Here is a 15,660-nt window from a genome sequence, read left to right as displayed (position 1 = left end):
GGTTAAAGGTTATTAGTATTATCACATACAAAACATTTATCATTTACTTGTGATGTTCTATGCAACATCACACATTCTCTAATGACTAGTGTGTTTAAATTATTTCATGTTACAACATTTGATTAATCAATTACATAACATGCGGAAAACAGTACTAATATTTTTTTTGATGATTGTTTTTGGTTTTTGGTGGTAGGTCATAGTAATTGATTTTCACCAGCAAAACATTGGAAATCTACTGTGCCATGTTTTCTGTCAGAAAAGCCATTCAATACATAAGATTATTTCCACTTGTTCAAGCAGAGAGCATGTGATAAAATAGAGTATCTTTTAAAAGAATTTTTTTCAGCATGTTTGTGCAAAGAAAATTGTAAAATGCTTGCTGTGTCACACAATGTGGAATTTCCCTCTGCACAAGGCAGAATTCTGAACATGAGCCATCACTGTTACATAACACCTGCTGAAATTCTGTGTTTGTCTCTGTTGCACCATGGTTCAGCCTGAATGAGGACAGTCAGCATTCAAAGTCCCTGGGAGGTGTAGGGAGCTGTATACTCCCTGAGGCTGAAACAGGAAATGTCAATACATTCCATTGCCCCTGCAACAGGGCCCTATCACTCTATGCCTTTGGGATTCTTCCTGCTCATTGCCTTCTGTTTTGTCCCACCCCCTTTTGACTTTGGAGTTCTCCCCAACCTCCAACATGTCCCCTGGCTGTCAATAAGCTGATCCAAAAAATTCTGCATTCACCCAGAGATGTCAATACACTGATTTGGAATTCCACATCTGAGCCACAGTCCAGCCACATCACCAGTAGGCAGTGTCATTTGCCTCTAAAAAACTCCAGTTCCCCCTATTGCACAAAATTCCACAAATCATTCTTTGTATGCATAGGCTCCTCCCTTCTGCAGTTCTGCCCTTCCCACCAACTCCACCTCTCACCTGTACACATACCATTGTTCTGGTGAAAGATACCCCCCCCCCTTGCCTTTGTTCCTTTTAACCTCATTTACATCTCATCAGTCTATTTCACATGTGTTCATACTTCACTGACATCTGTCATCCTTCCCTTTATTTTCTGGCATTTTAGTTTTTCTGCCCCACATTACTCTGACTCATACCTACATCCCATGTACTATATAATTCTGCCATAGTGTTGGAAAAATACCACCCCATCTTTTGGAGTCACAATCTGTGTCACTTGCATGTCTAAGTGTTCAAAGAGTCATCTGTGTCCTCTGTGTCTTCTGCATATCCAAGTCTAAAGTGTCACCTGTGTCTACTGTGTCTATTGCATCTTCTGTGCCCTCAAACCACTCCTTGTGTCCCTTCACACATGTCTTTCTCACCTTGGAATTACTTCTTTGCATCAAGATCATCACTCAGAATTTCATAAACAAGTCTATTCATACACAAATCATCTACAGCTCTGCAGAATTAAATTCTGTGCCCTACATTTGACTTCCTGACTGGCTCTACCATCATATTCTATGTCTCCTTCCTACTCAGCACCCCTTGGGTTGAGCCTAGGGATTTCCCTACAGCTTTCCCCCTATTCACACACTACCCAGAGGTAGTGTCCCACACTGGTACATTGAATCAACTGTTCATGCATTTATATTGGCCCCCACATTGCTACAGAAATGGACACAGACCTAGCTTTAGACCTACTACTGCCACCCAAAGCTGAAGGTAAGCATTGATTGACTGATGACATGAAGTCAGCAATGACTATCTGAAATTATAGATACTTGATTCTTGGCAGCTGCCATCACCCCACTGCCAACTCCAACACCAGAAGATCAGCCAGATGTATTTGTGTACAGAATGGAACCAACTGCGATGAACATTCCAGGATATGTGTTCTGCCTGGATGGGTAAGTTTCATTTCATTGCATGAGACTAGTTAAGATGGCTGATGTGGCATGATCTATCTGATGAGGAGAAGATGCAAATGGAGGTTGACAGGTTTGTACATCCTGGAGCTGATAGTGCTCGTAAGCATTCAGATAATGTTGGGGTAGTCAGTTGACATCCACACAGTATACTGGGCCATTCATCAACTGAGATTTGATTGTTGTCCTGTCTGGTATCATTTCCCCTTTGTCCTGAATGAATGGTATGATCCAGCAATCATGGGTGGAATGGCCCAGATGGCAACAGAATTTGCATATGCAGTATCCCACCAGATGGACCTTTGTGAGGAAGGCAACAGGTGCCTGGGTCAGCTAGACAATCTGGAGGAGTTCCATAATCCATTTGTTATGTAAGGCCTTCAATGCTATGCAGGACAGTCACAATCTCCAGCTTGAAACTCAGTAATAGACATGATTGTCATGTACATGAGTTGCTGAATTGATACTGCAGTGTGGCACCTAACCCAGCTGCCAAACATGGCTCACTGGCCCAAACACTGGTATGAATGTCTGTGCATTGATATGGTGAGTTTTATTTCTAGGCAGATGTTCCCACTTGTGTACATTTATCCAGGGCACCATGGACTGCCTCATCCCCATAGCAGTCATTAAGAATTGTTGTCGACCCCCACTTCCTGCTGCATACATCTTACATCATATGGGTGGATGGACAGAACCAACCTTCCACGATGCCTTGGTGAAAATTCCCAAGCTGCAGATAACTGATTTCACCTGTAGCATTATCAAGCTGCTACCTTGGTGGTCTCTGCATCCAGAGAGGGATGGCAGCTTTGTGTTACCTTGGTGGTTGGACAGCATATCCAACTATGCAAACAAATCTTGGGTCTTGCATTCTGATGAGGTGCAAACCATTGCCCAGAGGTACTTCAGGGTATGGATTCTGAGATGTCAACTTTGTATGTGAGGATAATCATACTTTGCTCAGAACCTTTGGCCATTGCCAAAGTCCCCCACCAAGGATTGCCTACATGGGGTCTTGGAAGCCTGGGTAGAGTGGTATAAGAACAATGCACTGAGGGTAGAGGTGCTGCTCCCAGGTCTGATGGCCAAAGTTGAAGAATTATTTGAGCAGCTCACCTGCATGGCTCAGATGTTGGGATGGTACCATGAACCCAACACATGCATTGTATGTACAGATGGAAATTAACTTGTATTACTGCAGCAGATATACATTTTTCTGGGACTTCTCTACACAATACATTAATTCTTGTCTACAGTTATGTGGGACCTGCCCACAGATCTGTCACAATATCCAACATATGTAGCCTGCAACATGGCAGGATGTTTACATACTGATGCATGTTCTCTCACATGTAATATATGAGGCATGTGCAATTGCTGTCTGTGCCATCGACCTGGTGAACCAATGCAGCTCCTGACATTGCGATTATGGTGCCTGAATTGTATCGCAACCACATTCCTAGCTCTGGGACAACAAAGTCGAGTGGAGCATAGCATCTGACAGTCAGCAATGCATCCAACCATCCCTTTCAGCCATTCATATCTTTATGGGGGAGACACTCCTGATTTACCATCAATGACATGGAACTGTGGATGCTGTTCCAGATTGGCAATACAGCCTGCATATCCTTGTCTTGCCATGTGGCTGCCCTCAATCTGAGTCACATGAGTGCCTCCTGCCCATTTAGGTACATTTTCGGGTGCATGATCTGCAATGCACCCAATAGGATAGTGTGTAGACCAGCCATGCTATCCAGCCATTGTCTGGTCTCCCTTGGCTGAGATTTTTCTTTTAACAGTAGTGATACTTCTGGGTGATGTAAAGGGTTACTGGGCTGTTGGCAGAGTTACAGGAGTGAAATCATCTTCAAATGGATAATGGCTCACCCCATGTGCTTGCTGAAACCATGCTGGTGAGAGGTCAATGGTGCCTTTAAGATCTGTGGCTTGGTGAAAACAGTCTGAATCATGCCACCAGCCACCTGCCCCATTGGACTTCATGCTCTGCACCAGTGGGATCCTGAGTGTTCCCAACAAATTCCAAATCTCAGCCTTATCTGAATGTTAGTGCAGTGCAGGACACCTCATGCAATTTGCCAACCTGATATGCCTCACTGAATGCATTTGGGAGATACCACAGGAGGATGTTTCCCTCTTTGTCAATTACCACTGCTGGATGGTTGATTTCCACATAAGTCAAACTGTCCACAATGTCATTCATATCCTGCATTTCCTCAACAATGACTGTGATGCTCTTAGCCTTTGAAATTTTGCAGGTGAATGAACTTACTGCATTTGCAATGTGCCTTGACTATGACCAGTAAAATGTGATCTGCTTTGCAAGCTATCTGCAATGGAATCAATATGTGCATTGCAACCTAGGACATCATATATGCAGAGACACAGTCCATCAGATCCATTTTCCAGTTACCCAGGAGGTTTTCAGGCCTTTGTAATGGTGTCATTGTGCAGCAGAGAAGTGGCAGATTGTTGGACTGAAATTCTGAGATTGTTTGTATGGGTGGTCAATAAGACAAATTGGTATTCAAATTATGGCAATTCCTGGGACCTGATATATTCTCAAGCCTCAGCAAGGAAATCCAAGCTTAATCCAAGCTATGGAAGGTCAGTCGATGTTGCACATTTGAATTGTTTCTATTGTCCAACCTCATGGATGTATCTGTGCAACAATTCCATCTTTACAATCTTTGCATATGCCCCACTTGATATATGATGTGATAAAGGTGGCCTTGTTCCTGTTATTGTGACAGCCAGGCTGATGTGGACTTGCTTGTTGACACAACCAGCACTAATACCAGCTACTGCTGCTCAAAGCATCAGTTAGCATGGGTTGCTGGGCTTTTGATATTCAGCACATTGTTGGGCCAGCCATGTATGTGAGGGGACACTACCAAGGATCTGCCCACTGGCCACCATGCCCGCAATCTTGCTGGAACAGCATTCAGCCACATTGTCACTTGGAGGTTTGCAATCAATACTCAAAAAATCTTGCAAAGGCATGGGAACACATTGAATATATTTCCTTCACTTTCCATCCCCACTTCTATTTGTGGGGTACTTTGACAAGATGTCTGAGACAAATGACAGGTCCATCCCTCAAGTGGGCCATTATCTGCCATCAGACTGACATGCCCAAATATATATGGGGTGCAATTGCTCTGCATTCCCACTTTTTTCCGTTTCTGATGGGATCCCAAGAATTGCCACTGCCTGGACCACAAAATGAACCATAGGCATGCATATAAGTTTCAATGAGTGCCACCTTGCTTAGATGCTCCTGTTCAGTCATTGTGCTGACATCTGCTGCAGAAATGAGTTGACCTGGCCATATGTTGTGAAGAGTGCAACATCACATGGACAGGCCCTTCGAAGGATTATGATTTCATGCACCATCCATATGACTGGCTTTCCCATTATCTTCTACTGGGTCAACATTGCTTGCACCCAGCCCACCATGTGTTTTGACACAATCCACCAAATCAACATTGGGCCCTCTATAGGTTGCAATGGATGCAACATCCAGTCTACTGGCCCATCTATGGCCTATGAGAGCACTCACAATACATCGCATGTGCCTGCCCATCAGTTTCAACGGGTTCAACATTTCTTTGACAGGCCCAACCATGTCTTACTATGGCACCTGTGATATACTGCATGGACTGTCCATCAGTTTTGATGTGCTCAACAATCCATCGACATGCCTGTCCATGGGTTGTAACAGCATCCACCATTTAACTGACAGGCCTGCTCATACATTACGATGCATGCAACATCACTTCCATGGGCCAGACCATTTGTTACAACAGTGCTCTGCATACTTAGGACAGGCCTGCTCATCAGTCCTGATTGGCTTACCACGAAAACGGGCATATCTCGACAATAGCTGCGCGGAATTTGACAAAAGAGGCGTCCCCAGAAAGGGCTATGCGAGGGGAACGGAATTCCGGGAAATAGAGAGGAAGCAGCACTCAGATGCGCGAGATACAATGAGATTACCTCAAAGGCAGGGAGAAGGGGTCGACTCGCACAACAACGGCTGGGATGATAACGCGAAGTTCCGGGAGGCGGTAGGGGACTTGTAGACGAACAGGTAGAATGCAGAAATGCGCAGTTTGGATCACCCGATCCTGAGATACATGCCAAACCATCCTGCAACCCTCCAAACACGAAAACGGTGATGTCTCGACAACGGTTGCACGGAATTTTACAAACTAGGTATCCACAGGAAGGGTTCAGCGAGAGGGATGAACGACCGGAAAAGCGAGAGGAACGGCGCCGAACTGCGTGAGCTACTTTGGCAAGACCTCGAGGATGGGCCTTCGCACGAAAACGCAAAGATCTCTGGAGCCACTGGACCTATCAGAACAATCCAGATATCAACATGGAGCATTCATTGAGGAATACAATCTTTTCAAAAAACGAGAGGTGTAACGCAGAAACGAGCAAGATATGACTACAGGACCCTGAGAATGGACCTATCCACAAAAATGCGAATATCTCCTGAACAGCTGGGTGGATGCAAACAGGTTTGGTACCGACAGAGAGCTAGCGTCGAGTAGTACGAGCCTGCCAAAAAGCGAGAGGCATGGAGCAAAAACGAGCAAGATACATGCTGGATACATGCTCAGCATGAGAGAGGTAGTATTCACCTTGATGAGTGATGAGCAGTGTTGATGGTCTGGGAATGAACCATCCTCAAGGCAGTCTCTTGTGTGGAAGTGCCAGTCAGCTGGGTGACTTCAATATGAGCATTATCCCATGGGAAATAGGGGTATAGGCAAATGGCAGCAAAGCAGAATTTTGAGATGGTGCCATCTAATTCTGCAAGTATGTACAAGCTGCCTTTAGTGCATCTGATGATGATCATAGGCCCTAGATAGCATGGTTTGGTTTTCCAGTTGAGTTCTAGTTCAATGCAGGAATTCTGACCAAGGATGAGCAACCCTGGTTTGAAGTTAAAGTCTTTGATAGAATGTGCAAAACAGTTGACAAAATCCTTGGCTGAGGCAAAGTAGTGTGAGTCAAAGTGTGGTTCAGTGGTGAAAACCAACACAAAAGACAAAAAGAGCAAGTGGTGGTGTGCCTATGCAGTACCTAGATGGTAGAACCTGTTCTTTGGGAGGGTTTTTGCAAGCTACAACACTCAAAGATGAGTGCTGATGGTTGGGGGTGCTCCTGATGAAGAAGAAGCAGGAATGTGAGAGAATGCAATAGGGTAGACTGCTGTCAGCCTACAGAAGGATGGATGATGACTTAATTCAATGTCCTAAGCTGCACTGAGCTCAGGGAGGGCTTGGAGTGAAGTATATTGATGACAGACAAGGATAAGTGAAGTAGACAATAGTTAGACCCTTAATAAAGTCTCAACTATCAAAGCTGCTGAATGAATTACTGAGTGATGATAAAATGTGAGCAAGAGGGGCTCTCTGATGTCTTTTTTTTTTTTTTGCTATCTAAGTACAGTGATTTATATACAGTACAGGGGTGTTGCCTTTGGAAAACAAGGTGCAAACACTTGGTAAGTGATGGGTAATCATCTTGGAAAGCATTGGTAAGCATTGGTAAGCATTAGCAAGCCAAAAGGCAAAGAATCAGTAAGCAAAGTTAAAAGATCGGTAAGTATTGGCAATAGGTGAGTCAAAGACAGTCAGAATGTCAAAGTATGAGTCAAGTAATGTCAGGAACTGGGAAAGCGCACTGGAATTGCATTAGGGGGAGGCTGTGCATGTCACATCTCAAAGAGATTGCTTCTAGGCCAAGGTGGGATGACAGAGAGGCAGTGCTGATCTGATGCTGATATAGTACATTTAAAAGTGGACAGGGTGAGTCAGATGTCAACAGGGGTCAAGCTTTGGGGGTCTGTGGGGTGGCAGGATGATAGGGGAATGCAACTTTCCCCCCCAAACCATCCTCTCAGTGAAGCAAATAAAAACTTCATGAACAAGGCTCTGTTGGAAGAGAGGATGAAGGGGGAGTGTCTTCTGCTGTATCTTGCAACAAGGAGGCAAGATGTGCATCATACTTGTCATGGATGCAATCAGGGAGAGTGGAGAACAGTAGATTATACTGTAGCTGTCACAATCTTGGAAGAATGATGGATGAGACCTAGTATGAAGACATTGCAGGGAGCAGGGAGGAAGGATCCATATGCTTCTTGGACTGGAGAGACTGAAATGACCACATAAGACCTTTCCAAGCAAATGACAGACCTGAGGCAACCAAAGAACATCCTCCTAGAGGTCATACTGACAAAAAGAACACACTGTCCAAGCTGGATGGGCTGAGAGGGCACAGATGAGGGTGGGATGTACCAGGATGCTTCAGGATGGAAGCTGGTAGGAACTCCTGGTAGATATATGTAGCCATGGTCCCTAGCAAAAGGGACAAGTGAAATGATTGATGTAGAGGCAGCCATATCAGAAGAATTTAGCAAAATGAGTGTCTTTTGGAGGGAGTGCTGTAGAAATGTGTGGAGTGCACAAATCCTTTCCAGTTTTGGAAGGTAAGATTGCATGGCTGAGCACTACAAGAAAGTGTGGGAATGGTCTCTGTTTCTGCAGAAATGGTGGAGATATGTCAAAAACCAGAATGCCATACACAGGCACTTATGAATTTTAGCCAGCACTTAACTCACTCCCTTTCTTTTTCTCTGGCACTGATGACCTGTTCTTGTGCAAGGGATGACTGCCAACATTCCTGGCTGTCATTCTTCACATGAGGGCTATGGTCTTCATCTCCATTCATCAGCTGTATCCATGTCCACCTCACCAAACACCTTTGGTGTGTGACAGCACATGAAGAGTTGTTGGACAAAGCTGAGAAGCTGTAGGCTAACAGCAAGTGTTGGCCCCAGTGGGGCACAGGGGAAGTAACCCATCCAAAGGAGTTGGAGGGCTGCAGGTGCACAAGGACAGACAGCCAGATCAACTGATTGCAGAGCTGCCATGAATGCATCTAAGCAGAGGAAAATGACAAAGAACACAGAAATCTCACCATTGAAATCAATGCAAATGACTCTCAGTTTTCAAGTCTGGTGACAATCACACATTGGCAGTTCATAGTCAACAGGATTCTGGAAGTGGTTGGATAGTCATTGATATGCAAGGTATGGCTGAAGGAGGGAAGGGATGACAGTGTGTGACCACTGCTGCCACTGCTTCATTTTTTTTTTTGGGCATTCCTAGACAGTAACAGAGTGGGTCTTGGCTAATATGTAGCCCATCAGTTAAGCAGTCAAAAGTGGCATCATGGGAGAGGTCACATTCACTACCCACAGAAGGCTCTAATGGGCAAGCAGCACTTGAAGCAGAGCAGTGTTGGATGTGTGGGTTGGAGGAATCACTGGGGTGTTGTGTGAAAGTGTGATGGCCAGGTAAGGTGAACAAGTGCTCAACAGGAAGGTAAAGCCCTGCAGTTCTGGGAACACAGTGCAAAGGTTCAGCAGTCTGATGGTCAACAAGGACCATGAGATCATCCGCATGGAGCGAGTCAGGAATCTGGTTCATTGGGGTGGTAACTCATACAGAGGGACCACACCTAGTAAGCTGTTTCAGTCGACAAAAAGACATCTATGAAATTTGGTCAGACACATAAACTGTCTAGGCAAGTTAGTGGTAGACAACAATCCTGCAACACCAAGTTACAGGACTGTGACCAGGACACTGAATCCTGGTTGCTGGAAGGCAACCCCAAGATGCCACCAGCACATCTCCAATAGTTAACCTCCAGCATAGAAAAGTGAACTGACCTTTGCACATGACTAGTGAGGGCGATGGGGAAAGAGATGGAGCAAGTGTATGATGAACAAAATGAGATTGCAATTGTGGAATGCTACAAATATCATTCAGGAAATGTACAGAGTAAAAATGGTATTGGGGAATGATGAAGGAGGTTACTGACTATTTGAACCATAACCATGCAGTACAGTTGGATTAAGGCAGGGAAGAAGGGGCAGACAACCAAAAGTATCAAAGAACAACTGTACATAAAATATAGCCAACTTCTTTTCCATTGCCCAGACATGTGACAATGACACTAATGGCATAATTGGCTCTGCCAAGTCCAAGGGGCATCCTGGCCATACAGCAAGTAATGCCTGGAGCTTCTCTATGTACACCCATTTCAATTGAAAGTCGGACAAGCTGAGGCCTTGATTTTGCTGAGGGAAAGGCTCAGCACACATGGTGAGTTCCAAATCACCAGGGAAAATCTGTGTAGAGTTCAGAAACAGCACATTCCTGGTGAGGTAAAATTGTATGTACCTGCCAGACATGATTGAGCCACTCTGAATCCCGATTCAACCACAAGCTAGGCATCATCACACAGCCAAGAGCAACCAACTCAAACTGGAAGTTGTGTTCATATAAATCCCATAAAATCTTGCTTTTTGTCATCTGATCAATGGTAGTGAGGTCTGCGAGGGAAATTGAAATATCCCGGAATTGTACATGGCTAGGTATGTCATGTTGGAGGCTGATGAGCTCAGGACCAAAGAGGGTGGCAGATTCACATAGTCAGTCACCAGAAAATGTGGATGAAATCTGCTTGGGAATTGTGTTCAGTGTTGGAGTTTATCACTTTTACCTTAGTTGTGGTTCACCGAGCACAGCATTATGTAATCCAAAAGCGGACACTTAGCAGTTTATTTTTTTTTTACTGCACCTCAGCTTCAACCAACTTGAAGTCTGAGGTGGGACTCCTTCCATTCATTATATTGGAACACTTACTTACCTACCTACAGTATATTCCTCTCTATAGACTTGACAATCCTGCAGCTCATCATCCTCCAAAATTCAGGAAATCCTGCCAGGACTGAGGGATAACAGGAGATGCATCTGAGGCAGAAAGATGAGTGATCCAACCCGCTTGAGAGACTAGCCAATTCCTCAGGTACCTCTGCTGGTGATCGGAGGACTTGCCCCTCACAAACAGACTTGGGCTGGGAAAGAAGTAAGCTACCTTGGGCACATTGGGACTAACCCTTTTTGCATCCTTATTCATGTCCTTCAGGGCAGTGTGCTATGCAGACATAGTAGGGGGAATAGCTTGATCACCAAGGTCTTCCCACAGTTCAGGATTCAGAATGACTGACAGCTTGGCTCCTCTCAAGCCCACAGGGGGATCTGAGCAAAATGTTAAACACACTGAGACAAAATGAATAGGATACATACATGGCTGATTACATTGTCGAGCCCTGCCTGTCCTAACAGCTCCCATACTTGAACTTGCACTGCTGGAACTTGCAGCATTGGAAGCTGTGGGACCCATGCTTGTGGGAGTCGAGGCCACACCACTGCTGGTGCATAGTGGTTCCAGCCAGGGAGCCAAAAATTGCTCGAGCCCAATTGCCAGGCCTTGTCAAGTGTGCCTGTGGCATGATTCACCAGGGTGGTACCAGGCACTGTGCCATTTCAGCATCTGCCCAACCTCAAAAACCACAGGATCTGTGACTATGTCATGAGGGCATGTAACCTTGATGGTCTTCAACACTTGCATGTCTGGGGGTACACGATTGGGTTTCCAGACCATCCAGACAGGCACACATATTTCAAAAAGGCACTGGCAAATGTTGGGGTCTGTCATGAATGTGCCAATCCAGTGGTCAAATGAATCGACAAAAGTGCCCATAGCAGGGTTGAGGTCTGTGTCCAGATATTCTAGCATGCCAAAGACATCTAGGAGGAGGCATTGACAAAAAGCAACCAATATGACTGTGTCTCAAAATGTAAATGGGAGTTGCTAGAGAAAATTTTAAATAACAAAATCTGAACCAGAAAAAAATCATGCCTTCAGACACAGGAGACATTGCTGACATGACCCCAGCCACAAATTGGGTCTCAGGGGACCTTTGTAGTGGGGGTGCTTCTTTAGCCAATCTTGCAAACATTTGTCTAGTCAATTATAAATGGTCTCCATTGACTTCCACTTGTTGGCATGAATCCTGCCAACTTTGAAGGCAGACGCTCTTTCCAGCACAAAATCCTCCACTGACTGGGTAATGTTCCACCACAGCCACTTCCATGTTGGGTTGTCTCCATAGGCCACTTTCCAGGGGACACACAGACTCCATGTGTAGCATTCTGCAAACAACTGTGGCCATTGAAAACAGTCTATATGGCTGAACCGTCCATCACATAGGGGCATGATTGTTTCTCCATCAAAGATGAAGGGTTGGGGAACATAGTCAGCATTTAGCAACGTGATTCAGTGGTCATCACACTTTGCTAGGACACATGCATCAAATACACCCCATCTCCCTGAAAATAACAATAATCAATTTGAGCTGAGTTAGGGACAGCAAGAATGCACCATTGCCAGGGTGGTTGTGCAATGATAATTCATAAGGGCAAATGCTAGCTACATTCATCCTGGAAACAAAAGAAGTCAGTCAGTACTTACTTAAATTGATGGAGATAATGATGAGGGGAGAAAAAAATGAATCATGCAGTATTAAGGCCAGTGTAACTGAAATGAAATGAGAATGTTGCCCTTGATAGGCCCCAAGCCTATTGAGAACTCACAAGGCACCAAACCCCAGAGCACTTGGCAGACAAATGCTCTGAATGTTTGGCTCCAAGTACAGCATAAGTTGACTAGATGTTTGAAAGAAAAGTATGAATGAAAGAGAATAAAAACTTACTTTCAAAAAATGTCTTCTTGACAAAGAGGTGATGATGATTGGTGTATTGACTCTGCATGCATATAGACTATGTTAACACCTGAGTTTTGATGAAGAAATGCCCCAGAAACCGTGAGGATAACTCTTGATAGGCCCCAAGCCTATCAAGAACTTGCAGGGACCAAACCCCCAAGACCTGACAGACAAATGCTCCAAACATTCGTGGAAAGAGTGACCAGGCATCTGGAAAAGTAAGATGGAAAAGATAGAGGGAAACTTACCTTGCACTGAATTGGTTTATATGGAGGGGCATCAGTGACTCGAAGTAGTAGGCAGCACTTACTAGTAGTAGTGAGAATTACTATGGGTACTGCTGTGCACATGACCTGCACCACAAATGAATGTGACACCTGACTTACAGCGTGCTCAAGGAAGACATTGAGTCTAGGCTCTAAATTGTCAAATAATCAGGTAATTAGATATAAGTTTTGTGTTCTGTATTTCATTCCTCAATGTTCTGGACTGCCTATTGTAATACTTGCAGGAGACACATTTGTGCATTACAGCAATGACATGTTGATAAGCTACATATAGCAAGTCCTAGTTACAAGTACTAGTGCACCATTGCTACTTTGTTAATAGATTTGGCCACTTTTACCAATGTGACTAAAGTTTCAATGAATGACAGAATTTTAACATGTCATTTCACAATTGCACAATTATTACATCATCACAGCTGAAACAAACATTTGCATCACTCACAGCTAGTACTTAGTGACACTCTCATCTTCTGTATGCTGTCTGCATGGTATTGGGGGAACACTCAGTGTGTTCCTCTACCATATGTCAGGGGCTTGGTGCCCTTGACAGCCTTGAAGGCTTGGAGCCTTCAAGGGTGGTCTTGGTGTCCAGTGGATCTGACAATCAATCATACAATGACAGTCAAGACTGACCCTCATCTTTCAGCAATGTTAATGAAGGTTTTGCAGGTCAGTGCTTTCAACTTAAGTTATGCATCATTTTGCTTCACAGTCTACTGACCCATTTACCAGTGCATACTACATGTACTAGGTCCATCATTCTCCCCACCTCTGGCTGCACTCCATTGTTCTGCCTGGCCAGTATATGCCTTCTATAGCAATGCCCTTGTCTCCCCACTCATCTACCCTTGGTACAGATTCAGTGATCAAGACCCATTGCACTGAGCATGCATGGGTTCCAGATGCAGCTCATAACCTGATGAAAATGTGACCAGAGCTGGCATTGAGCCAGGACCCTCTCAGTGTCAAGCAGCTTCTCTGACCATGGAGCTACCTTGCATTGGATTCTCTATGGTGCTTGTAGGATTAGTGCAGATTACTACTTCAACACCTTAGAGGCTGTGTTGGGACATCCCTCTGGTTGCCAGAGGGGAGGGTGGGATGTCCCAATATAGCCTTAGAGGCTGTTGTGGGACATCCAACTGGTTGGCAAAGGGGAGGGTGGGATATCCCAATGTAGGCTTGGAGGCTGTTGTAGGACATCCCACTGGTTGTCAAAGGGGAGGGTGGGACATCCAACTGCTTGGCAGAGGGAACAGTGGGATGTCCCAATGTAGCCTTAGAGGCTGTTGTGGGACATCCCACTGGTTGGCAAAGGGGAGGGTGGGATGTCCCAAGGCAGCCTTGGAGGCTGCTGTGGGACATCCCAAGTCCCCTTATGAAAGTCAGTGGGATGTCCCATCCCAGCCTCAGTGGGCTATGATGGCACATCCTCCTAAGTTACCTTTGCAGACCAGCACAACGCCCCATGATGACCTCAGAGGCTCATCTGGGACATTCTGCCCTCTGCAGATGGTGTTGCAAAGGTGACCAACCCCATGTTCTATGTGGGGGACTTTGAGATATTGGCTTGTCACACAAGTGTTCAAAAACCATTCACTTCTTCCTTCATACAGTACAAATTGCATGAGGTATAGACACAAATTGATTGAATTTATTATTGCAATTTTCAAGGCAAATGTGAAGGCCCAGGTGGGTCATCTCCCTGGCAACTAGTGAGATGTCCCAATACAGCAGAATCACATTGCAAAGATGTACATGAAAAGTACTATTGTATACTACTATGCATGGTGGGATGGGAGGGGATGTATAGGTCAAAGGATACTTTGTGGATTAAATCTGTCAGAGGAGCAAGGGGGCTGGGATTTCTGCAGCTATTTCAATGCTAATATAAGCTGCACTTTCAGGAGTAGGGACCCCAGTCACCCAAGGCAGTCTTGGGACATCCCAAATAATTGCATTTGAATGGATGGCTATGTGAAAAATCCCATCTGTCCCAGGGCCTAAAAATCTGCATAGCCCTGAGACATGGCCAGATGTCCTTAGGCAGACCTTGGTCTGGGAGGCTATTAGGCTGGATGGTTTGGAGAAACTATTCAGCCTAAATGCTTATGAAAAATGGTTACCTGAAATGTACTCAGTCTCCCCAATCTGACTCTGACTCTTCAATGGAACATCCACCTTCACCATTACCCAAGTAGTAGATGTCAATATCTGCTTTGCATCTGGTGATGTCACCCTGATAACCCTGTTTTTAGCCCCATTGGATTCTGAGTGTAAGATAGTACTCAGACATGACTGGCTCACCCACTACAATCCATTGATTGATTGGGTACTGAGTAGTCTAACTTTCCAGACTCCTATACAAGGAATGCCAACACCATTGACACCCCCTGTAAGTCTGGTTCCTACCAGTCTTCCTGACCCTGGTCCTAGCAACCAACCTGGCCTTGTGCCATCTGTACCAGTCACTGACTCCCTGGCTTGCACCCCCCTGAGGGCCCCTCACATATCCCTGGTTAATGCAGCCACCTTTGTATGTGCCTGCAAACTTGAAGGGTCCACCCAGTTCCAACTTCAGCTCCACCCCTCAGACTCAACTCAGGCTTGATCAGCCTCGGCCTCATCCCCTCCAGACTTACCCAATGTCCTGGAGGGGTACCATGACTTCACTGATGTGTTCAGCAAGGCCAAGGCCTTGACACTCCCACCTCACCAGGAGTATGACCTGAAGATAGAGCTTGAAGAAGGAACAACCCTGCCTCTCAGCACTATCTACTTGCTGTCCCTGGTCAAGCTCCAA

General features: G+C 45.2%; 4 protein-coding genes across 4 annotated transcripts; 1 reads left to right on the top strand and 3 right to left on the bottom strand.

Moving 5' to 3' along the window:
- Positions 1-1,643: 1,643 nt before the first annotated feature.
- F5J12DRAFT_785314 (uncharacterized protein) lies at positions 1,644-3,202 on the top strand (the record flags this gene model as incomplete). Its single annotated transcript, XM_051743222.1, has 9 exons — positions 1,644-1,692; positions 1,766-1,877; positions 1,969-1,997; positions 2,131-2,266; positions 2,290-2,318; positions 2,368-2,441; positions 2,491-2,808; positions 2,863-3,063; positions 3,155-3,202. 9 exons carry the CDS (start codon positions 1,644-1,646, stop codon positions 3,200-3,202), a joined length of 996 nt encoding a protein of 331 aa, XP_051596813.1.
- Positions 3,203-3,559: 357 nt separating this feature from the next.
- On the bottom strand, positions 3,560-4,363 carry F5J12DRAFT_785313 (uncharacterized protein; the record flags this gene model as incomplete). Its single annotated transcript, XM_051743221.1, has 5 exons — positions 3,560-3,733; positions 3,786-3,955; positions 4,014-4,099; positions 4,189-4,276; positions 4,303-4,363. 5 exons carry the CDS (start codon positions 4,361-4,363, stop codon positions 3,560-3,562), a joined length of 579 nt encoding a protein of 192 aa, XP_051596812.1.
- Positions 4,364-8,712: 4,349 nt separating this feature from the next.
- Positions 8,713-8,877, bottom strand: F5J12DRAFT_700782 (uncharacterized protein; the record flags this gene model as incomplete). Its single annotated transcript, XM_051740503.1, has 1 exon — positions 8,713-8,877. A coding segment is annotated over one exon (165 nt), but the record flags the coding sequence as incomplete, so codon positions are not given.
- A 2,060-nt stretch (positions 8,878-10,937) lies between these two features.
- On the bottom strand, positions 10,938-12,920 carry F5J12DRAFT_785312 (uncharacterized protein; the record flags this gene model as incomplete). The annotated part of the gene is made up of 10 exons (XM_051743220.1): positions 10,938-11,041; positions 11,090-11,272; positions 11,303-11,593; positions 11,911-12,008; positions 12,139-12,175; positions 12,318-12,383; positions 12,440-12,511; positions 12,559-12,610; positions 12,819-12,856; positions 12,881-12,920. The coding sequence occupies 10 exons, from the start codon at positions 12,918-12,920 to the stop codon at positions 10,938-10,940; spliced, it is 981 nt and encodes a 326-aa protein (XP_051596810.1).
- Positions 12,921-15,660: the final 2,740 nt, after the last annotated feature.

This window comes from Pisolithus orientalis, assembly GCF_024613125.1.
Source record: "Pisolithus orientalis strain OTSU chromosome Unknown F5J12scaffold_35, whole genome shotgun sequence".
NCBI classification, from domain to species: domain Eukaryota; kingdom Fungi; phylum Basidiomycota; class Agaricomycetes; order Boletales; family Pisolithaceae; genus Pisolithus; species Pisolithus orientalis.
Note: the sequence above shows the minus strand (reverse complement) of the source record. Positions and strands in the feature narration are given on the sequence as shown.